We start from the raw sequence: 24583 nt of genomic DNA, 5'->3' as shown, positions 1-24583 counted from the left end.
CCTCGTGAGTTTCCAATGATCACGCGCTCAGATTCATCTATATTACCGGTAGGTGTGTAATGAGTAATGACACCACTCTGTTTTAGACACTGAGTAAACTACACCAAATGCATCGTAAGGTGTATCATGATGTTGCTTCCGGCAGTTGAAGTTGTACGTACAGTGTATACAAAAGTATGCATGGATTGGGTGTATCAATTCATACATTTCATAAAAAGCTATTGACTTCTCCAGTCTTGACTTGAACAATTTTTGAAAATCTCTCTGAAACTGCAATAGCTGCCTGATCTCATCTGTCATTTTGGAGGCAGATGTGTAAATTGTGACTTTTTTTCTCTCTCTTCAAAATTACAAGCTGTGTTCTCTACAAATTGCCACTTTCTGTAGTGCTTCAAGAGCTAGCCCATCTTTTGTCTGAGTTTATTCATAGCTAAGTGCCGCAATACACCTTTTCAATTCTGGAACCATACTGAATCGCTACATTATTGAATCACAATGTTCAGGTACCTGATAATGTACCATAGTGTAGACAGAATTTTTCATAAATCAAATTCGCCTCATTGTAATTTTTACTTCAAATGTAGTGGAAACTCAGTGAGCAATAAGTAATGCGGTATGCGGTATACGGAGTGGATTTCCCTCAGAATTTGACTGAATTTTACATGTGTCTGCCATCAAGTGAATATTCCAGTCTAACCACGGAGCCAGTTAATTTGCCATTAATTAAAATTTGTTTTCAATCAAATGATTATTTCCTTCGTCAAGATTGTATGATTGCCGCACCCAAGGTGAAATGAGTGTTGAACAGTAATTACCTTATTTTAGTCATCGTTGATTTAATTAAGATGATCATAGTAGGGTAAAAGCCCAGAGGTGCTTGTACTCTAGTCTAAGCATTCATGCAGTTGAAAATTCTGCGTTTCAAACTTTTGTGTTTTGAAATGTCCTAAAAAAAAATTCAAAATTTTGACTTGGAATTCCATCTGATTGTGACTTTCAACAGTAATTTGAAAAATTGAGTAGATTGGAAACCAAAACAAAACAAAACCTCCCAAAGAAATAATGACCACTCGTTTTCTCTTTTCAGGGCTCGCTTGCGTGCCCAGCGGAAGTTTGCCGAGTCCCTACCCGGTAGTCCCAGCACCACGCCGGCCAAGAGTGGCTTGACTGGCAGGGGGAGTAGCAGCGGCACGGGCAGTGACAGCGGCGGGAGCAGCAGCAACAAGGGCATGCTGTTCAACTTCTGCCCTCAGACCGAGGACTTCCTGACATTCCTGTGTCTCAGAGGTAAGGAGTGGTCTAGCTTTAAACCCATTAGTGCCTGTATCGCCCCAAAGCGCCCTGCCTGTTACTCCTTGTACCGTCCCCAATCTACCCCAGCACTCTGGATTTATGGATACATCTGGGAGAAATTTAAGTGTAGTAAGTAGTAAGAAGTAAAGTCTGTCACAAGCCAATATAGCTCATCAGGCCGGGGTTTATCTCCAGTTTCCTTGGCATGAAACGACAGAGGATATTTCTGTCCCCCTGGATGGGATGCCAGTCCATTGCAGGTTACTCCCCAGCTAATGCGGGGTACCCATTTATACTCCTGGGCGGAGAGAGGCAAGTGGGGGTGAACTAGCTTGCCCAGGGACACAACATATGGCCAGCAGCTGGATTCGAACCCCTGACCCTCTGATCATGTGTCACAAACCATAGCCTCTTGGCAACACTCTCCCTAATACAAGTGCTAAAGGGGTAATTAATTGATGGTCTATTGTTTACATATTCTAGATGTTTCTTTACAATTATTGGAATGTAAAACAGTGGATAATATTTACATGATTTTATAAAAGGTAAATAAATGAATGAATGAATTATCATGGTCACATCGCAAATCTGTCCCATGAATGATATGTTGAATGGTATGTCTACATGTAGGTGTATTTATATGTGTCTCTTGCAATTCAAACGCTGCATGCTTACATAATGAGCTTGGATTGAATAGCACAGAACAGTCAGGCCAAAAGGCCAAACTGCCCGACTCACACTTGACAGTCGGGGAGTCAGTCAGTCAGTGAGATAGGACCAGCAACTATTACGATTGTGTCGGCAACAACAGCAGTATCTATAGTCAACAATTAAGACTGTGTAATACTAAACAAATTAGACTTTGTTCCAATCTAGACTTTGTGTCAGTCCACTCTGTAGTCTGTCCTGGTCACCCTTTATTGACAATTGAATATCTCGTTAATTTCATGCCATAAATATAGCTAATGAATGATTTTATTTCTGGAGAATTTGTTTTGAAAGGGTTTTTATTTATTTTTTTCCCCCTTGGCTAGGCACACCAGCACTACCTCTGCACCTGGATTTCTTCGAGGTGGCCAAGAAGCACGAAGCCCACAAGGCATCGTCCAGTCATGACAATGGCAGCACGGACGAGGCCAAGAGTGCTGAGAAAAACCACAAATTTGTGGAGAATAACTTTCACATACCGGGGATCGAGCCGCTACCGACAGGAATAGCCGACTATCCCAGCCTGTCTGTGGCTCGCTTTGAATCCACAAAGAAGGTAGGAGTCTTCAAAATCTTAACCCTGACACTCCTAGATCCGTCAAAATCGCCCGGGAGAGTTTGCAGGATTTTCCAGGGTTTAGGAACGTACAGCTCAGTCGCTGTGACTTTGCATGGGGCTTGGCCTCTCTTGAAAGTTAGATTATCAGCACAAACTATTGTCATGTATGTCCTCCACAGTGGAGGATTTTGGAGGATTCGGAAAGGGTTTCTAGAAAAAAATGAAATAAAGTTCAGTTTAAGTATCTCAGCTTCTGGCGCTAGTTTGCTCCACTTTTTTTAATTTTTCGGAATGACAATCTCAGTTTTGTGAGTTGACCATTGTAATTCACCTCTTAATAATAATGAATATGTATCAGATAACTTTGTAATTATATTTTTGGTTGGTTTCCAGTTATTATATGGACGATCTTAGAATTAACGAAAAAGATATACGTAGATGTTTAGAAAATCATCATGACTTTAACGTTATCACTAATTGACAGCTATTCATTTTCACGGTTTTCAGGCAATACGAAGAAGGAAGAATGTGGCGTCTTCAACCCAGTCAACCATTCCACCCCCGACGGACATCAACGGCAATCCACAGTTTCCACCGTGTCTGTCACCTATTCCCCCACCCATTGCGGCCATACCCAGGTGCCGGCACCCTCCGCCCCTCACCCCTATCGAGCCTGTCAGCGACTCGGACAGCTGCAAGTCCAAAAACTCCAAGACCAAGCAGAAGACGACGGGGGCCGTGCCGTGCACCTTGCGTCCCAAACTCGACCAAAAACTACCGCCACCTACCTCCAGCAAGCTCGCCCGGGACAAGAATTGCGCCCTCATGAAACCCCCCCTCAGGAATGGCAAGAGCCGAAAGTGCGTCGACCTGGCCCAGCTGCGGTCCAAAGCGGCGCTCGCGCTCAACAACAATTATGCAAAACTCAAAAAGTCGCACAAGCCCAACTCTGGAAAGATTCCCGACAGGAAGAGAGCAACCAGTGTGGCGCCCCCCACGTTCGAGCCACCCACGCTGCGCAATAAACGGAATCGAGTGGAAGCAGACGGCGTGTTTGCAGAGAACGACGTTGTGGACTTCAAGCGGCGTAAACTCCAGGAACTCACCGGCAAATCTTCCCTGAAGCTGTTGCGAAACAGCAAACAGTGTCTGCAGAAGAAACTTCGGAACCACGTGCGGACGGCTGTGAATTCCATACAGCTGCACAGTAAAAACAAACACATCAACAACCACGTCATCAACAATAACACATTAGAGATTCTCCCCGCGGAGGTTATGTTCCCCCTCTGTGGTAAACCCCCCAAAATGGACGTGGGAGCTGGCGAAAATAACGACCAGCCGCCCATGGTGAAACGAGGCAGGGGACGCCCGCCCGGTTCCAAAAACAAACTTAAGCCGAAAAGCAAACAACAGCAATCGATCAAATCTACCTCGACCTCCGCGGTCCACAACCGCGCTGCTGGACACCGCAAGACGCCATCTTGTGCCCATGTCTCAGGCCCCGCAATCAGTACTAAAGCTGCTACCCACAATGCACCAGTGTTCTTCCCGAGCCAGGAGGAGTGGAGGGACCCGATAGCGTACATCACCTCCATTTCTGCCCAGGTGGCCCACAGCGGTATGTGCAAAGTTGTACCTCCACAAGGATGGATGGTGAGTTATTCCGATGTTCCTCTAGAATGGAAAAACTAAATAAATATCTGGTAAAATGTTAATTTAATAGTGAGAGTTGTACAGTGTGACCCCCAAAAAAGTGTCCTTCTGACTATTTTTAAAATAACTACAAAAAACATGAGGTCAATTTTGTAAATGTTTGGTTGTGCGGATACTAATAAGCCTTGGCCTCAACCCCTCACGCCTCACTGCACAATTGCCAATTGATCACAACAACACTTTTGGACACTGTGACCAAGTTCCTTGCCCTATTCAATTTCAGTGCTGTGTTACCGTAGGTAAGCTGTGTAAAATCCTGCATGTTGTGAAAAGGGCTGCTGTTGGGATTGAAATCATTTGCCTGGCAACGCAGTCCTCATGGCAAGACCTCAGTTTAATGAACTGATTCCAGTTCCTTTTTTTCACAACATGCAGGGTTTTACACAGCTTACATAACACAGCACTGAATTGATAACACAGCACTGAATTGATAAAGGCAAGGAACTTGGTCACAGTGTCCAAAAATGTTGTTGTGATCAACTGACAATTGTGTAGTGATGCGTGACTGAAATTAAATGAAACTCATAGGGGTTGAGGCCAAGGCTTAGGAGTATCTGCACAACCAAACATTTTCAAAATTGACCTCGTGGCTTTGTAGTTGTCAGACGGACACTTTTTTGGGGACGTATTGTATAGAATCAAAATGTTGTGTCTATAAAACAGTGTATTGTTAGCTGCTCTTATACGCTGGCTTTATTGCTGGCTTTACTAAATAACCGCTAGACTCTGCTGTTTTTGATTCCCTCATTCCTGTAAACTATATCTTTTAGGACACTCAATCGTTCACTTCCTGTGAAGTCACCTTTTCAACAATCCCCACTCCCCCCTTCCCTTCCCCCAAAAAATTATTGTGATAACATCCATTGTCTCTGTGGATTTTGTACGTTACATTTTGCTTGCATTTAACATGTTCAGCATTTCTGTTCTGCACTTCCTTGCTGAAAGAAATTTTACTCAAATAAAACAATTGTTTGTTTTTGTTCTCTCCATTTAAAATGCGATGTTAGTTTAAAGCATGCCCTTTGCTGTGATGCTGTCGGATCAGTTAATGCTAAGGACCTGCCCACGCTCACGTCAAAACATATTCATTCATGAAATCCAACAAAAATATATAGATAAAGAGCTTTTACGCACAGCACTTACTCGGAACATTATTCCCCATCCGTGCCTGCGTTGAGTCCAATTACAAGTAATGCTTGTGTGTAAGACCTAGCAAATTGAGCTCAGAATTTTTTTCTTTCCCTAGTATTATTACCCCGGTCATTTAATGCGCATTATGTGCGTAGATTTCAGCGTTCATTCATAAAAAAAGAGGAATATAAAAAGCATGAATGACTTGCTGAATGAATGAACGGAGCTGAAACTTGGCAGGCTTCATCCACTCCGCTATTTATAACCGCAAACAAGCCTGTCCCCTGGGGATTCCTAGTTCTCTCACCAGCTGCCCCTTATAAAGGTCGGTCTGGGGTGTATTTAGATACGGTTCCCCCCCCCCCCCCCCAACATATGACACATCACAGGGTTTGACGTCTCTTTTCTTGTAGGCAGGAGCCGGTCTCTTGGGATAGCCAGCCAGTCTAGGGCTCCCTTTTTTTTTCTTGCACAAATGATTAACTATTCGTAGCGTAGTTGGTGACATTTACTCCATTGTTGGACTGCCATTGAACGCCAGCCTTTGTGTCGGTGGCAGGTGGGCGGGTTCATCTACATGTAGTTTGGCTTTGTTGTGTACATGTGGAGGAAAAAAAAAGTGAAGGTGCTTTGTGTGTGTATTTACCTTTATACGGTACTTTCTGGGGAATTTGAAAACTACTGGGAACTTTTGGAGTGATTTTTTAAATTTTAATGGCTGTATTCATAATTGATTTTTGAAGGGATGGTATTATGGACTTTAAAAACTGTAAAACAAAAATAACATACACTGTATTGGCATTTAAAGATAGAGTACATGTACATGTATATCATTTGTCATCCGTGCATTTTTTTTTTTTGAAGCAACAAAAATGCTAAAAATCTAAAGAAGGGCGCTTAACAACTAACCTGATGAGGCTTTAGTCAGTGAATGTTGTATATTCCGAGAAAACAATATTCTAGGATCTCGGTTTCAATTCAATAGTTGCCGAGTCATGTTTTGAATTGCGCCCGAAATCAGCATCGGGGACACGTTCTCATTCAGCCGATTGCAGCTACGCGATGTCACATGCTGAACCAACAAGTAATAGCATAGTGTCAATGCTTGCCCACACCCATTCACGGCTAAGCTGAATTAAAAATTAAATACTAACAAAAATTTCCAAAAATGCGCCTTCTTTTATTGTTTTCTTCAAAATGACAGCGTGCCAGAAAGAATAATTTCACAGGGAGTTTTAGTGCCATTACTATCTTTAAACCAAGTATGCTTTTCAACAATAATTTTGTCAGCCTACTTTTTGGATAGCTGCAAATGATATACTCTACCTTTACAAATGCCATGTGAATATTAATTAAGAGGGCAGATGTATTTGCAAAAAGCTTAAGTTTCCATGCCTGTTATCATTAAAATAATCCTATTTGGTATTTTTCCTTGGAAACCTATCAGTGTTAACCACATTTTCTCCTGCAACCAATCCTTTAAATTGATGAAAACAAGAAGGAAGGAAATAGCATTCTTTTCAAAAAGCAAAAGGAAAACAGTTATGATATTTTTTTAGGGGAAATCCCACATGATTACATTTCGATGCAGTTCCTCAACCCCTGTCTCCGCCCCATCATGAATTCAACTTATAAAAAGAAACCTTTTCAAGAAGTAAAAGTGTTTACTACAAATTGTTTTTCAGCCTGAGGGTAATTGAAGTATGACATGAATACCCCTGACTGGAAGAATGACTTTTTTAGAAAATGGAATCAAAGGAATCCAAGAGATTTTTAACAATGACTATACTGCCCAATAATTAAAAAGATAAACCTGGACCCTACCAGACTTTTACAGATTCACGACAGTCTTTAGCAAGGCACCTACATGTACATGTAAGAGTATGGCCAAAAAAAAAAAGTCTCCGGTTTCTGGTATGGAGCTTGCCCCAAAAGTGGTGCGGCGACGCGGCTTTTTTTTTTTTTTTACCTGATTTTTTTGCTTCAAATCATTGAAATGTCGGCTGATGACTGCAAATGGTGCCCGACTAAACTTAGTGCAAATATATGGGAGTCCAGAGAGGCCACATAAAGCTTATTCTCGACCATAACCCAATCTAAAAACACGTTAAAATTGTGCAGCAGCAGGATTCCAGTCAAACCAGTGAGTTTGGCGGTTTTGAGACATCATCTTTCATTGAAAAAAACCTGTTTCATTTTGCCGACGCGCATGGCTACGGCGAGGCGCGCGCATACCAGAAACCGGAGACTTTTTTTTTTGGCTAGAAACCGGAGACTTTTTTTTTTGGGCCTATAAAGTTAACCCTAACCCCCTAGGCCCTTTTGGCTAGGAACCATCCTCAATCCTGCAAAATCCTCCAATTGTCACCATGTAAAAATTGGATTTAGCCTCAGCAATCCTCCAAAAGCATCCGTTACTTCTTGAATTTGTTCATTGGAGGGGCGACCATTAATTGCCTCAATCCTTCAACATCCTCCAACAATCACTGTTACGGGTTGAGGCAGTGCCGATGACATTCAGAAGCAGTGGAGATGATATCACGCATAATGGAGGGCTCAATAACGCATGAATACATGAATGTAAACAATGCTGGGTACAGCCTACAAACTCGACTCAGTGCAGAGTCAATCGACACTTTTTTGCCATTTATGCAGCCTCAATCCTCCAAAATTCTCCAAAACCGCCTGGAGGATTGAGGAGGGTTAGGGTTAAAGATGATTCTTTGAGAAAACTCTTTTCAGGAAATCACCTCGTCTTTTAACAGTTGTTACTCCTTTTTTTTTTTCCAGCCCGAATGCAAACTCAAAGATGACATGAGGCTATCGCCCCAGATCCAGCGCATTCACAGACTTCACCACAGGTGAGTGGTCCGGAGTCCGGTTACAAATTAATATCCCCACAACCGGACATCCTACATGTTGCAACTTTCATTGAAAAGTCATATTTGTCTGAAGCTTTTGTATTTTGAGATGAAATCCAATCCCACAACATCTGTTTAGTAATGCAACATTACTTTGAATTACAACAAAATGCAGTAATTTTTTTAGGAAAAAGGAGATACGGAATTGGGAAATCAAGGAAAACATAATTTCAAACCATTTTTTTCCAAGTATCTGGTATTAACTGAAATTAAAAAGAATAATTTTTTTTTAAAGCGGTTTCTTTGAAATTCATTGCCTTTTAACCTTTTTTTTCAGTCCAGAATTGTGTACCTAGAAATGAAATTTCACTTGTTTACATTTTCAGATGGGGAAGCAATGTTCAGCAACTTGCTTGCATCAAGAAGCATTTAGCGGCCCAGGACAACGACATGACGTACCCACCACAGGTATGAAGCGAATCCATCACAATATGCCTGTCAATTCACATGGAATTCTAGATTGAGATACCACATCTGATAAATATGTGGAGGAATTGTTTCCATCATAATGCTGATCCGAAGTTGCTCAACCAGTTAGTCCCTGTATCAACCCTGTATTTATTCCATGATGGATTTAGGGAATAAATAAGGGAATAAATGTGTGCTTGGCCAGTTTTAAACACTATGTTTAAGACTGGTTTGGAGTCTGGATGCTGATAATGAACCAAGCCGAACCCATTCATAAATACCTTTTCGGTCAAACAGTCAAAACAAGTCAAAAAGTATAAATTTCCAATGATTTTGTTCAACAATTTTAATTCATGTGTTTTTTAAACATTCCTCTAGCTACGTGTATGTTCTGGTATGTGCCTCTCCCGAGTATTCGTAAACAACTCCTTATATGGAGATTGGGGCGCGTTTTGCGTGCTGCGCGATGTGGCGCAGAACGCAGCAGTTGTGCTGGTGTAGTGTGAATATAAGGACTGTGAAATACGGACTCATTGGTAGTATTGCGCATGCCTTACCCAGCATTGTGAACGTTCAACCAATAAAAGGGTAAAAGGCACCGGATTTCACCGGAGAGCAAATTTCATGTGACACTACAAAAATGTTTAAGACCAGCCAGTTGGTGTTTTATCAACTGTTTTAAAAAACCAGCCACGTGACGGGCTCTCGACCAATGGGAATGAGTAAACTGTCTAACAGTGTAATACAGTGCAGCACAGTCGCTAAAGGATTAAATTGTAATTATGCTGCAAAATAACAAAATAGTTTCACAAGACGTGTCAATGTAACAGTAGTCAAAACATTGAAACAGTTTCTTTTTCTATTTCCTATTTCCATTTCTACTCTCATTTCTTATCTATTTCCCTGCATTTTTTTTTATATTTGGCTCGGCCTTCCCACTCATTTTCCTGTTCCTATTGTTTTTCCTAATCTTCATGATTTTTCCCTATTTTTTATTTCCAAATTTCCTTGCACTCCCACTTGTATTCTTAAACCATCAGTCTTGCATAAGTGTATCCTTGGGAACAGAAAATATTTCCTTGTTGGGAAAAGTAAACTTCAAAGTAAAAACAATATTGTTTTAGATCACATCCTTGTTGTTGAAAAAAATAAATAAATAAATAAACTCCCCTTCAAACAATCCCCTCCCCCCCCCCCAAAAAAATTAAATTTAAAAATGATAAAGAAATAATTTAAATTAAAAAAAAAAAAATCAAAACAAAAATGAAAGCAAACAAAAACAAAACAAAAACAATTCTAGATTCATTCCAGATTCATTCAAATTCAGACCTATGTTACTATCACACACAGAAAAAGTACAAAATACAAAATAAATCAAACCAAAAAGTCTGGCAGAAATTGCTGTTGTAGCCGCAATAAATGTCACATTCACTGTTGAAACACGCTGTCCATACCAAGTGATTTACAACTTCCATATGGGTACGTCAATTTATAGGGAAAAAACCCGAAGGGCCCGGTAATCAGGTTTCCACATGGACAGCCCATTGACCACTCATAGTCTATTTTTACAGCACTGTAATCATTGACGTTGTGTTGACATTTCGTTCACCCTTTCTTGCTGGCAGAGATACTGTCAGATAAAAATGTTCTGATGTGATAGTCATTTCATCGCCTCTCGAAGTACAATACTTTTGCGACGCTGTCAATTTTTTTTTCTGAGTTAGGATATGAAGTATAAAGGAGTTTATTATATTTGTCGATAAGTTTGCTATTGTAGCATTGTAAGAAGAAAATATAAAAGACCCTTTTTATCCCCTAAAAAGGACTCAAACTTTACATCGTGTGCACAGTTTGTTTTTGCTTTTTTTCTTTGAGATATAACGCAAGTTGTCTGAAATGAATCCAGAACACATTATAACACCTCACCCACAGATTCTGTGTCTTGATTGGCCGAGAGCGAGTCACATGTTACTTTCTAATTTTGCTATCTTTCTGTGCACGGCCAAAAGAACTATGCGCATAGCAACCAAAGTACTATACCATTAGCAACCAAAGTACTATTTCCACGGCGTGGTATTTGTGTGCAAATGCATGCTGGTGTGCGCGTTGTGCGTAGCGCGTATTATTCAAATTTCGTGAAGGGGTAGTTTTTAAGAGAGAAATACATTTTCTACCAATTTTGTATTGAAATTGAAGTTTATTTCAACTGTGTTCAGATTTAAATAATTTAAAATATTAAAATCAAGCAGAATCTGTGGGTGAAGTGTTATAAAACAAATATTGAATGCTTTATCTCGTGGGGAAGTAAAACTAGCCTCCCTCGATGATCCATAGACCATTCTATTTTCCCTTGGCTTCGCCTCGGGAAAATAGAATGGTCCATGGATCACCTCGGGAGGCTAGTTTTACTACACCACTCGAAGCATTCAATATTTGTATAATATCTGATTTGGTGGTATGCAGTTTCAGATAAAACTAATAGCCAAGGCACATGATAAAACGAAACAAGAAAACAAGGTTTTGTTTTTAAATAAATAGATCATTATTTTCAAATCGCAGACATGAACTTCTTTCTCCTTGCTCTTCAAAATCTGAATCCTTGCACTCCAACACCTTCTTTTCATCACAGACAGTACAGAGTTTTGATTTCTAATAAAAAAAATACCGATATGTTCCTGAAATGACTTGCTGTAAATTGTGCAGTCTCAAATGTTCCCCAAGATCAAATAAACACACAGTTTTGCAGCCGGACTGATTGAATTGTGTTGGATGGGAGCCAGGCTGGTGCAGCATTTTTTTTTTTTTTCGTCTTCCATCTCGGTGACCCAGGTTCAAATCCTGCCTGGGCCTTTTGGGTACTCAGTCCCTACCTGATCCTGTGGGTTTTCCCTGGCATGTCATTTTTCGATGTTTTCCGCCCACTTCAAACCTGAACGTTTCTTCATTGTCTTCTCTCTCGCAAATTCTTTTGGCCTATGCATATTTGGAAGAATCCTTATGTTTATTTCTAGAAAGAATTAAAATAAAATGAAACTTGTTGGATTGTTTCTATGTTTTGTTTGAAGGTTGGTGGGTGCGAGCTGGATTTAGTCCGATTCTCCAAGATTGTGACGCAGCAGGGAGGACGGAAGACACTGACCAATAAGAAAAGATGGAACAAGGTGGCTGACTTGCTCAAGATTCCAAAGATGGTAAGCTAAATAAACAAACAAATAAACAAACAAACAAAATATCCTGTGTGAAAGATACTTTGGTTTGCAGAGTTTAAAATTACCGTCACAGACGTCCGACCATTTCGGATGCGCTCTGTCGGATTTACCATAAGTACTTTCTGGGAAAGTGGATGAATTCGACACTCTGCAGGTGAAAGCTCAAAATTGATAGTTAAAGTTAATTTTTCCCAAGTAATTTTTTTTCAAATCAAATTAGTGGTCATGTACATGATATGAATGTGATTGGTTCAAATTGTTCTGAGATAGCAGGAAAATTTGGAAATGAAATGACTACTTAAACATTATGAAAGCTTTAGTAGCGTAGCCAGAAATTGGTGGGGGCAGGGGGCTGAACACCATTTGACACTATATGACACTGTTCACTACCAAAACCTACAGTGTACGTGTATGTATCTTCATTTTTTGGGGTCTCTTATCATACATTAAAGCTGAGCAGTTGAGCTAAACATATAATGTGATTTGTTCATTTACAGATCCAGGGACGAATCGGCAAGCTGGACGGTATATATTGCAAGTATCTACTGTCGTATGACACCCTGACAAAGGTAGGTTTTAGATTTACAGCCTAACCCTCCCCGATCCTACAAAATCCACCAGGAGGGTGTGTGGGATTTTGTAGGATTGAGGAAGGTAAAGCCCAGCTAATGTTACATAACACTGGGCTCAGTGTCCCTTGTAAGTTTGACGTACAACAAAAGTTCTGTTGGTTTTGTGCACGGTGGTTGAGATTTGTCAGGATTTTTCTGGATTACAGGATTTTTTTCTGATTTCTGGATATTAACACTAACCTCCCCAACTCCATAAAAATCAATCCCCCCCCCCCCCCATTTTGGTGGATTTTGAGGGACTTGGTCCTGCAGGCCTGGTGTGACTACATATTGCTGGAGTATGATGGACTTGGGCCTGGAGGCCTAAAGCAAAGCATGCATTGGAAGCAGTGTGATTGATGGATTTTGGTGGACTTGGTCCAGTACTTAGTAAAAGACAGTAGGGAGTTAGGGTTAAAGAATTCCATTTGAAATCTGGAATTCCTTAGATTTTACTGTAAAGCAAATACAAACATAGACCCTATGTTGCTCAGTCCCTCTGAAGATTTTTTTAGTTTCCCCTGATTTCACCACTGGGAAGTCATTTTGCCAGTATGCCAAGGTTGGAGTTACCATTTAGGTTAATGTGTATTATTTTTTTCTTCAACTAGGAGGAGAAGGAGAAACTGTGTGCTGAAGTAGAGGCTGAGAGAAAGCGGCAATCAGGTGAGTTATGATGTCGGTAGTGACCGAAGTGTAATCAATCACAAGTCATTGAGTCTCATGTCAAGTCATAAACTGAACTGTGACAAAGACATTTTCTGTGCCGTTGTGATTTCTCGTGATTGACATTTTAATGACTTGCGAATGGGTTGTGTTTGACCTGTGATTTATTTGTGATTTACTTGTGAATGACCTGTGATTAAATTGACATTGACTTGTGTTTGACTTGTGATAGGTTCATGGTTGACTTGTGATTTGCTTATGACTGCCTTGTGATTAGCTTGTGATTGACTCAAGATTGACTCGTGATTGCTCAAAATTAACTTGTGATTGACTTGTGTTTGATACACTGCAGTGTTGTAGTACTCATACTCATGAGAATGTACTCATACTCGGCGTACTCGCACTTGTTAGAAAAACATTAACTTTATTCATACTCGTACTCGTCTGGTACTCGTACTTGTCCGGTACTTGTACTTGTAGTCCGGTACTTGTACTTGTACTCATGGCAAAGTACTCATTCACGGAAATGCACTCGACAACAAAACTGATACCACTGTCTCTCGAGTGTGACCTTCAAACTATCTGTGATTCTCACTTTGTTTACAGGCAAGCGCAGCGCCAAAGACTCGCGCGAGGACGACGGCTTCGACAGCGTGCTGAGTAGAGGGCGCTCTCTGAATCTGACCCAGTTCTGCAAGATGGCCAACAACTTCCAGATGATGCAATTCAAGAACGACCCCAGCGCGACAGAAGTGGAGGTCAGCCTAGTCTATTTTGTGACGTATAGTTGGTGTCAGTGTGTTTTTATTTTTGGATGTTAAGGGTCTGTGCGCCTACATTTTGTATGCATAGAGTATAAGAAGAGAGTTGAACAAAACTACACACCTCAAACATGGCTGCAATGCAAATGGTCTATTGGGCTGAAATTAATCTCACCTTTTTACGTTCAATCATGCAAATGTAGTCTCCCAAGGGGAGTGTGGACTAGTGGTTAGGGGTCGTGACTCATGATCAGAGGGTCCGGGGTTCGAATCCAGCTGCTGGCCATGTATTGTGTCCTTGGGCAAGCCATTTTACCCCAACTTGCCTCTCTCCACCCAGGAGTATAAATGGGTACCGGCATTAGCTGGGGAGTAACCTGCGACTGACTGGCATCCTATCCAGGCGGGATAGAAATATTCTCAGTTGTTCCATGCCAAGGAAATCGGGCATAAAGGCCGGCCTGACAGGCTCGTGACAGCTATTCCGCCAAGGAAGTCTTCAATAAAAAAAAAAAATGGTTGTTTTTTAATTTCTCACCGTTGCAGCGTGAGTATTGGCGGACTGTTGAAGGAGGACAGAGTCACGTCTCGGTGCAGAGAGCCGATATCGATACAGCCATCTCAGGAAGGTATGATTTCCCCAAGACTTTCCCTCCTTGTCTCAAATCTTTGAAGAAAAGTCCCTAAATTGGAGCATTACATGAAAAATGCCCAAAATTGCTTTTGTTTGTCATGTTTCCATAGGAACAAATTGTTTACATACATACATTCTTGAGAGGAAAAAGCTTTTTGAATAATACATTCCGTCACAGCACAATCATCTTCATATTGACAAATCTAGTATTACTTGAAAAACACTCTGAAATTTAAAAAGCTAAAATTCCACTATATTATCCCTAACTCCCTAGCATGATTTACTAGGAACCATACCCATCCTGGCAAATTCCAACACCATATGGGAAACTGCACACACACATTTCCGATTCTGGAGGTGTGCCAATCCAATGTAAAAGACTGTCAGTTTAGGGGTACTGTACCCATCCAGACAGATTCTGAATAAAACTGTATGACAAAATTATACAAGATTGACTGTTTCAGCTTGAGCTCCCGTATTAAGGCCAATTGTTACATACATGTAAGCGACTTTGTTGCAAGACAATGTCGTGTGTTTTTATAAATACACACAAATATATGAGTGTTGAGATGCACGACTTTGTTGCATAAATGTAAACATCCTCATTGACCTGTGCGTAACTTTTAAAGATGCACGACATTGTCACGCAACAATGTTGCGTATGTGTAAGTTGGCCTTTAAACATGTAGAAACCAGCTTGGCATTTTCACTGTCAAAATCTCAGATTTAGTAAACCGCTGTAGCTATAGAAAACGTTGTCGCTGACTTACACTAGCTGTTTCCGACAAAATTTGTGAGGTTGTTGACATGTTTCCAAGTGTGCAAAATGTATCTGTGAAAATCATGAACATTCTGGCATTCATCTAGTTAATGTTAATATATGAATTGTTGTCTCCCTTACTTACCACTGTAACAGTGACAAGTCAATTTTTCCCGAAGCAATACTAATTTTAGATTGTTGCTTATTAATGTTGTAATTAACATGAACGTGTACCATTTTTTCTGAATGTCAAAATATTAAAGAAGTGTATAATTCTGTTTTTTTGCCTGACGACGTCCGAAGGTTACAAAATAGTCAGTTCCAGAATGAGATTTATTTGATATTCAAACTACCATTTGAGGACTGAGAATATAATTATCGTTTCTTTTGAACCACCCAAACGTATTTCTGCATGCCATTGTGTGCGTGTGTGTATTACAATGTTCTGTTGAGATGTGTTTTTGAATGCAGAGTGTTGAATGCTATTGTCATTGTTGTCAAGGTAATTGGGAGCTTTTCCTTTCTCTAGTCAAAAGGAAAACAAGTTGCAGTTTGTGTCTTAGACAAAGTTGATATTGTCTTCCTGCTCAATTCTGTGCAACAAAGATCAATGCTTTCAAAAGATATGGTAGTATTTACATTCTTTTAGAGTTGGAGGTGTTATTCCTCGTATTTCAACTTAAGAACAAAAAAAACTATTAGAAAAAAAATTAAATTGGATATAAAGATGGCAGGGATGGTCAATTTCTCCCCTCCCCACTTCCTGCCAGAATTCCAAAATCCTGCTTTGTAAAAACTTTCCTAATTTTTAATCCAAGAGGCAGTATATTTGCAACTGTTTTGACCCCGAACTACACTCAACCAAAAAAAGAAAGTCCCCCCCCCCCTTCCAATACTTTTTTGTATAACTCAAAAACTACTGAGCACCTCTCACTCAAATAACGACTAATCAGTACAAAAATTCCGTAGCAATCCAGCCATACCCTTTATTCGGCCCAAAACAGTGATAATGTGTACGAATTTATGCAACTTATGACAAATGTTGTGGTTCACACTCACCTTGCGCGTATACAAAAGTGCAACTTTTTTTCGGTACCATTTGTCATAAATTGCATAATTTTGTACACATTATCACTGTTTTGGACAAACAAAGAATATGGCTGGATTGCTAAGGAATTTCTGTACTGATTAGTCGTAATTTGAGCAAGATGTGCCCAGTAGTTTTTGAGTTAGACAAAAAAGTATTAAGGGGGACTTTTTTTTTTGGTTGAGTGTATCTGCACAACTGGCTACTTCTAAAAGTAGAACTTGAATTAAGATTTGGGGGGGGGGGGGCAGGGGGGGGGCAGGAGGGGGGGTGGACAGCCAAGTGGGAGGAAAGGGGCTGTAGGAAAGGTTGATAAATGTCATATCTTGTTTTGAGGGGAAAAGCTCAAAATAACCACGTAGTAGTCTTGTGCTGTGAACTTTTAACCCTGAGTGAGCCTCTAATTGACTTGATACCCAACCACCGTTTGCTGTCCGTATTTTATGAGTGATCCTGTATTGACAACCTCTACCACTGTTTGCTGTGATTTCCTCTGTAGTGGTTTCCCCCACCGAAAAACTGACCCCTTTGCAAAGTAAGTTAAGACGGCTGTCTCCTCTCTATAAAGACACTCACACAAAAAAACCAAATTAATTGACCCTTGGCCTCATTAACATTAATGCATAATTCAAATATGCTAATCTGTGCTGCACCAGCCCCCTGTAGTTTCTTGCACGTCGCTGCTAACTTGCATGTAAAAAAAATATGTTCCCTGCACGGTGCATTTGTGCTCAAAAGCATTTAAACAAATTAAAAGGGGAAAACACTTATGTACCATTTTTTTTTACTTGGATTTTGTTTCGTTTTTCTAGAAAGTTTTTCTTTTGTTGAATGAAGCACAATTTTCTTTTTAAAAATTGCATTAGTTTATTAAACATGATTTTGTTTCCACAGGGTTTATCATTTTATGATTATTTTATGTTTTCTTTTTTCCGTTCATTATTTTCCTTTTTCCCCCTTGATTTTATTTTTATCATTTATTTTCACATTTGTGGACTAATATATTTACAACATGTAGTTTGCCCATTTTTTTTTTAATGGTTGTGAAGATTTAGCACAAATTCTAGCTGCAGCTTTTGCATAATGCATTGTGGTTTCCATGGGTTCGAAAGTCAAGGAATTTTTTTTTTTCATTTGGTGCCATATATGCAGTATTCATTTGCAAAAATATCAATTGAAATATTTGGCAGTTTGTTTATGCATCTTGCATTTCATTAATCACGAGGGACAGATTAAACAATGGGAGGTGACCAAACATTTGGTTTGCTACTAAAATGGAAAAAAATAGAGAATTAATGGAAGTTGGGAAAATCGGGTGTAAGTACAAAGCCGTTGCCATGAGCTTCTATGCAGACGGAAAACGCTGGGCATTTTGTGTTGGCTACGTGTTGGAGTGTCATAAAACGCGTGGGGAATTTGCCTGGTACTTGGTACCACAGGCAAAAAGGTTATTTCACACAATAAAAATTTAAGCCCACTTGAAAAAAATTGAAAATATTAGATATGTGCAAAACGACTGCCACAATAGCCGATGCTAAGCCTTCAAGAGGTTCTCAAACTCTGAATACATGCATAGCTTCAAATTGGTCCAGTGGCTATCATTTTATTACAATAAATAATCCAAAGTAAAATTTGGAAACAATAAAAGTCATAAAAATATGATTCAAGCCTTGGAAAAGTTTTGCAATTGTACCCTTCCGCCATCTTGAAATCAATTGATTTAAAAGCATTTGTTGTCGGGTGCAAGATAACACTGCGGCTCTGACCATGAGTATACTCGCCAGTAACCGTGTGTCGTTACACTTGCCATTTATGTTCAGGGGTTTACTCATGTAAACATGAGTAACTCGCTCAAATGTAGCCATCGTGGCTCGGCCATATCCAAGATGGCTGCCCCTATGCTAATGTTGTATTGGCTCCTTTTAATCAAAAACTCTATCCCACGTCAAAACCGCAGACACAACTGGAACTTGAACAACGTGGGCAACAACCACGGCAACTTGCTGCAGGTGCTGCCGGGCAAGCGCTGCATCAACCTGCCCGAGATGAAGGTGGGAATGCTGTACAGCACCGAGACTTGGAACTGCGACAGACACGCGCTGCCCAGCATCGAGTACCTGCACACGGGAGCTCCACGCATACAGTGAGTATACAGGGGCAGAGGGCTGCCCTCTATGTTTAGGTTAGGACACCTCGGTGCCAGTTTGGCTATGTGATCTGATACACCGTGCCCTCTGGAGACATGCACACAATAGGGAACAAAAGATTGTATACGTCTCCACAGGGCAATTTCTATAGATGAATATGTCTCCACAAGGTTTTCATGAAAAAGATATATGGAGTTTACTCAAAAACTAGGAATTTCCAAGATGGGTTGATCTGTCCCAAATGGAAGAGTTTTAGAAAAGGGATATTATGTCTGAATTTCAGCCAAGGAAATTAATTCTGGTTAAAATAAGAGCATTTTGAAACTTCACTTTCAAACTCGAAAACTTTAGTACACGAGAACAGAGAAATGTCTCCACAAGGATACAAATTTCAGTATGTGTGCCCTGCCTCTGTGTGTTGTTAATTTTTAGATTTGTGTGCAGTATTGGAATTTTCAGTACCGCCTGCATTCCCAAACAAAATTTCCAAAAGAAGTGCAAAGTTTTCTATATTTTTGTATCAGTGTTTACGTTTAATATAAAACATTTGCTTTTGCTGTAAGTTTCAGAAATGGTTGGATTTAGGGATAAGTATTTTATAGCAAATATTTGTTATACTGGCCTGTTTAAAGTTTTGTGTTCAAAGATGCTGGAAAAGCCAAGAAAAAATGCTGTTTTTGTAGTCTGTTTTCATGGTTTTCCCTATCCTGCTTCAGATGAAATGGAGCAACTTATAGAGGTTGGGGAATCGCTGGGTCAGGGAAGCAGACTAGCTGGCTTGCAACCATTCACGGTTGTGTAACCGATTGCAACCAAAATGTGAACTAACCAAATTTGGTAAAATAGGGGCAGTATTTGAAAACTTTCAGGGTTTATTTTCAATGATGGTTGGTCGACCATCGTTGGAAATCGGTAAAAAAATTCAACTTTTCTCAAAAAATGACAGCACACCAGGTGCCATGATTTCACAAGATGCTTGAGACTATTATTCACTTACAGTAAAGTAAGATATTTCATAATAATTTAGTTTTTGTTTTTTTTGATTTTGCAAAGTTGCATATTACCTTTAATATATTGTAGTTGCAGTCTGAAAAATTACACAAATCATAAATTATACAAAGTATGCCTTTTGGAGTAAAGAAGTGTTATCTTGTATCAAAAGACATAAGTACAATTTTATCTCATTAGCATTACATTGCATTTACTGCTTGATGAATTCCTAATGCTATGCAGTATTTGGGTGGTTAAAGTTGGTACAGGGAGTAACAGACAAAGTACAGAACTAGGGGTTTCAATCACTTCATGAGGTTAACAAAACTTGTCTTGACTTCTGGTTACCAGTAGAATCCTAGGCCTAGCCTGGCTATCATACACTTTAACATTCATCCACTCTTCTGTCTCCTATAGTTACTGTATACCGCGAGTCCATCAAGACAAGGTCGTCCAAGCTATGCAGACCCTAGTGCCTAACCTATGTGCTAAGAAACCACACTGCCTTCACGACAAATCTTTCCTATGCATGGTGAGTACCTTGCTCCTAAACTGGCTTCCCAAAAATCTTGACGTTTTGGGGGGTATTTATTTAAAAACTCAACGGTGAAGTCTGGATCCCTGACTTAACCACAGAATATACATGTGACATAGACCTGGGGGCTAATTTCAGGTAGTAGACTGGGGACGTGACTTCATACACATGTATCTGAGGACAATGCTTCTGAAATATTATTGGCTGCCACCGACACGCAACCTGAAACGCATCTCCCTATTTGAGGATATTTGAATTAACTTGACCCCTATGTCAGAGTTCATTAGGTCAAGGATGTACTTGCTGACCTCAGACTCAAAATCTGCTAAGAGAGGTTTTGATGCAATGAAGCACCAACAATGGCTCCTTGGACTCCTTAAACTACCTTATTTGAGTGACGTCCTTCACCGCTGTATTTTTCTTATCATCCTCAGATACCACCTCAGAGCCTCTCTGAGTTAGACATCCCCGTCTACCGACTAGAGCAGCGGAGTGGGGAATTTCTGGTCACGTTACCGGGAGCCTGTACCTCCTCTGTCTCATGTGGGTACAACGTCGCTGAGACCATCCGCTATGCAACACCCAGCTGGGTACCGGCTGGAATACAAGCTTTCCAAGTGAGTGGTTGTATCTACCTCAGTTGGGACAATACCCTGATTGAGTCATTCCTCGATTGGGCTATTTTCTTAAAGAGACATTCCCAGATTTGGCCATTACCCTAAAGTGGGCCATTACCCTGATTGGGTCATACCCTGATTGGGCCATACCCTGATTGGGCCATACCCTGATTGGGCCAGTTCCTGATTGGGCTATTCCTGTATTAGGTTTAAATCCAGTGTGGGTTATTCCTTTGTTAGGCATTATCCAATATGGCACCATTTCCTGTTATGTAGCCAATCTCCCAATTTGGGCGTTTCACAATGCAGTGCGCCACCAAGAGTTTGCCATGGAGAGTCCGTTTTTCAAGTTTACGGTCAACAAAACACGGCTCATTTGAACAAGTATCAGTAGACAACTTGAGCTAATTTGTGAAGGATTGGGGTATAGCGTTCTGCCGCCTTACAAAAAACAACATATTGAAAAAAAAAGAAGGACAAACAGATACTCGAATCATACGCTTACGAAACTACTGACTGGACAAACTAACAATCTCAAATAGCCGGCACTGTGAATTTGCCTACCATCTCCCACAATGCACCGGAAAAAAATGAAATCTCCGTGGCAAACTTTTGGTGGCCCACTGCATTGTGTAACGCCCGAATTGGGCTATTTTCTTATGTGGGCAATAACAAAACAGCAGTTTCACCGATCCATTCGTCCGCTTTAGATCGCTAGTGAGCTACACCAAGCCTGTGAGTTCTCCATAGAGCAGCTGCTGAGTCTGCTGAGAATCAAGACGAGTAACAGCCTCAACAGCAAGAAACTGCTCAAGGTACTACAGCCTGAGCTCAAAGCAATCAGGTGAGTACCCGGTACCAGACTAGTCTGGGAACTTTTCGTTTTACATTGAATTTATGTTCTTTAAAAGGGTTGAAAACACATCATTGCATATTAGGAAATTCAGCAGACTTTTGGAAAAAACATTTATTTCAAAGAAGACATTGGCTAGTTTATTGCATAATTGGGGCGTGATAGCTCTGTATGAAACAGATTAAGCCATAGGCCCATAAGTTCCCTAATCAAGTGATTTACACCATTAGGGATCACACCGGCAGCGCATGGCTGCACTGAGCCTGAATTCGTCCATACTGGTCTTGTACCCTGACTTCTCACACCACATATCCATACTGGTTTACCATTTTAGGGATAATGAGAAAGAGAATGGGCAGCACCTGGCTGTGCTGGGCCTGAATTTGTCTATCTGAATTCATCCATCTTGGTCTTGTACCCAGACTTCTAGCACCACATATCCAATCTGATTTTTTCCTTTTAGGGATCAGGAGCTAGATAATCAACAACGCCTGGCTGAGCTGGGACTGAACTCAACCATCTTGGTTTTGTACCCAGACTCCTAATACCACATATCCAATCTGATTGCTCCCTTTTAGGGATCAGGAGCTAGAGAACCGACAGCGCCTGGCTGAGCTGGGCCTGAACTCGACCATCCGCTTTGCCGAGCCCGAGAGCCCCTCCAGAAGCCGGGACCGGCGCGGCAAGACATCCTCACTAAGCAGTGAGGAGAAACGCTGCTGTGTGTGCCAACAGATGTGCTACGTGTCCATGGTGAGTCCTAGAGGTCCCAAATACCTGATTTTTTTTCTCCAAAGATAGCATCCAAACACAAGGCCAGGAGCCACGCAAGGTGTGGGCTACAAGCTAGAAAGAACAGGAAGACCAAAAAGAGATTACAGTGACAGGAAATATCTGTTTATATTTCTCTTAAATTGTGAAAGATTGGAGGAAGAAGGGAAATAAGATTTATGTAGGGAGTTCCAGAGAGAGGTAGTACAGGGGAAAAACTCAAAAGAATATTTCAGAGTATCAGCCTTCAGACAGCACTTGCCATCTTCGGATGCAGTGTTTTTCTTCCTCGTTGGTCTAAAGACAAACTCAATATCTCTCACTTAAACAAAATAACTCTCACTTAATGATCTGATGATGACCAATTGTGTGTTTTGGTGATGGAAAAATGACCAGCAATTTGGCATCTTCGCCTTCCACCGCTTTGTCCCGGGTTTCGATTCCCGCCTGGGCCAATATGTGGAGTGGGTCTTCAGCCCCTGCCTGATTCCGTGGGTTTTCCCCAGAAATAGTCTTCCGGGTTTTTCCTCCCATATCTAAAACTGTAATTTCTTCTCATTGTATTCTCGCTACAGGTTTCTTCAGGCCTGTGAGCTACAGTGCCTAGGGCACTTTTGAGGAATCCTTGGTTTCATTTACCAGAAATAATTAATAATGATAGTAATATTCATTGCTACATCAGTGATGTAACAAATTTCCTTGAGGTTTTTTTTTCTTTTTTTGTGTCCCATTGTAGGTGCTCCATGAGAGGGAAGGAAAGGTGTACTGCTTGAGACATGCCCTGGAGCTGGCTCAGAGAGGCAAACTCAACAGGAACCACAAGCTCATGTACAGATATGATGAGGTCAGTCATTGCAAGATCTTATTTCCATTTTACTAAATATTTCTTGAGTGGATTTCTTGCATTAAATAGATTACCAAAGTCTTGGTTATTCATTCCATAAGTAGTTAATGGTTTTCTGTGTTGCAATATATCAGTTCCTTGTTTACGGATACTTGGGGTCATGAAGTCCTCACTTAATCCAGTCCAGCACTGGCATTCAGATTGACACTCTGAGTCTCGCTGAACGTAAATGTATTTTGGTAAACCAAGGTCGACCATTTTGTAGTTGAGTCCATCAAAAGTTCCATGCAAGTCCCCGCAAGTCCATCGCAAGTCCATCACAAGTCTATCACAAGTCCATCACAAGTCTATCACAAGTCTATCACAAGTCTATCACAAGTCCATCACAAGTCCATCACAAGTCCATCACAAGTCCATCACAAGTCCATCACAAGTCCATCACAAGTCCATCACAAGTCCTTCAGTCTCAAGTCAAGTCACTAGCTACTCAAATAAATTGTAACAAAGGCATTCCTTTACAAAAGTAAAATTCCAGTCTTGAAACGGTTGTAATTCACCCATCCTGCATGGAATCTCAGTTGTAATTTCAGAAATAAAGTCCACGTATCATTTTGGTTGTTTTTCCCCCCATTCTTCAGAGCCAGCTAGACGGCCTAGTGTGTGACGCCCAGTCTCCGAGGGACAGGCAGCTGCCCAGCAAGAGGGCCTCGCCAGGCCGCCGCAGTCAGCTCAGGAAGCAGGACAGCAGCAGCAGCAGCAGAGAGACAAGATGACTACGAGAGAGCTAGTCACGTTCCAACCCCTCCCCCCTCCCTTGCCCCCCTCACCCACTCAAATCACTTCAGGGAACCGATTCAATTGCAATAACTCCACTCTCTGCTTTACCTCAGTCACCCACAAGAAGCCTGTCTTCATGGAGTTTCTAAATCACAGGAATTTCGCTAAGCGCAGGAAATATCGTCTAAGCGAACACGGGTCACCAGCCAAAATGTAATGCAATTGATATTGTATGTGACTGGTTTCCAGCCACGTGTCTCAGCAACTCTCAAGGGCTGCAGTAAGTGGCAACAGCATCCAGGTTGCAATCCACTGCCAATTTAATCTGACGTCGGACTTCCAAGCGGGCCGAACTGCAGCAAGTTACAGCTTCATAGAAACAGGACTGCAGCGGAAATCGCGGTGAGACATCGGAGCAACAGCACAGTAACAGCAATGAAAAAGTGTTTCCTGGAGCGCTTAGGCCCAGAAAGGGGCTAAGTGCATAAAAAAAAGTTGCTTAGCAAAAACAGGTTACCACCTAAAATGACATGCATTGCATATTGCATGTGACTGGTCCTCCGCTGATTTGTGCTTAGCACATAGGTT

General features: G+C 40.9%; 1 protein-coding gene across 4 annotated transcripts in view; it reads left to right on the top strand.

Moving 5' to 3' along the window:
- The window catches only part of LOC119738632 (protein Jumonji-like), a 53912-nt gene extending 29643 nt beyond the window's left edge, over positions 1-24269 (top strand). For 3 of the 4 annotated variants that reach the window (XM_038213538.1, XM_038213539.1, XM_038213541.1), the window contains 18 exons: positions 1088-1287; positions 2328-2557; positions 3068-4213; positions 8195-8265; positions 8652-8733; positions 11799-11924; positions 12440-12511; positions 13165-13219; positions 13826-13977; positions 14527-14609; positions 16961-16996; positions 18419-18604; positions 20016-20130; positions 20568-20750; positions 21461-21594; positions 22182-22356; positions 23111-23218; positions 23857-24269. In XM_038213538.1, the coding sequence (XP_038069466.1) occupies positions 1088-1287; positions 2328-2557; positions 3068-4213; positions 8195-8265; positions 8652-8733; positions 11799-11924; positions 12440-12511; positions 13165-13219; positions 13826-13977; positions 14527-14609; positions 16961-16996; positions 18419-18604; positions 20016-20130; positions 20568-20750; positions 21461-21594; positions 22182-22356; positions 23111-23218; positions 23857-23991 (3289 nt within the window). In that variant the 3' untranslated portion in view covers positions 23992-24269. The remainder of the gene's footprint in view (positions 1-1087; positions 1288-2327; positions 2558-3067; positions 4214-8194; positions 8266-8651; positions 8734-11798; positions 11925-12439; positions 12512-13164; positions 13220-13825; positions 13978-14526; positions 14610-16960; positions 16997-18418; positions 18605-20015; positions 20131-20567; positions 20751-21460; positions 21595-22181; positions 22357-23110; positions 23219-23856) is intronic. The other variant, XM_038213540.1, reaches the window with a different exon arrangement.
- The last annotated feature ends 314 nt before the right edge of the window (positions 24270-24583 follow it).

The sequence above is a fragment of the Patiria miniata genome, unplaced genomic scaffold (genome assembly GCF_015706575.1).
Source record: "Patiria miniata isolate m_02_andy unplaced genomic scaffold, ASM1570657v1 HiC_scaffold_3, whole genome shotgun sequence".
Classification (NCBI taxonomy): Eukaryota; Metazoa; Echinodermata; class Asteroidea; order Valvatida; family Asterinidae; genus Patiria; species Patiria miniata.
Note: the sequence above shows the minus strand (reverse complement) of the source record. Positions and strands in the feature narration are given on the sequence as shown.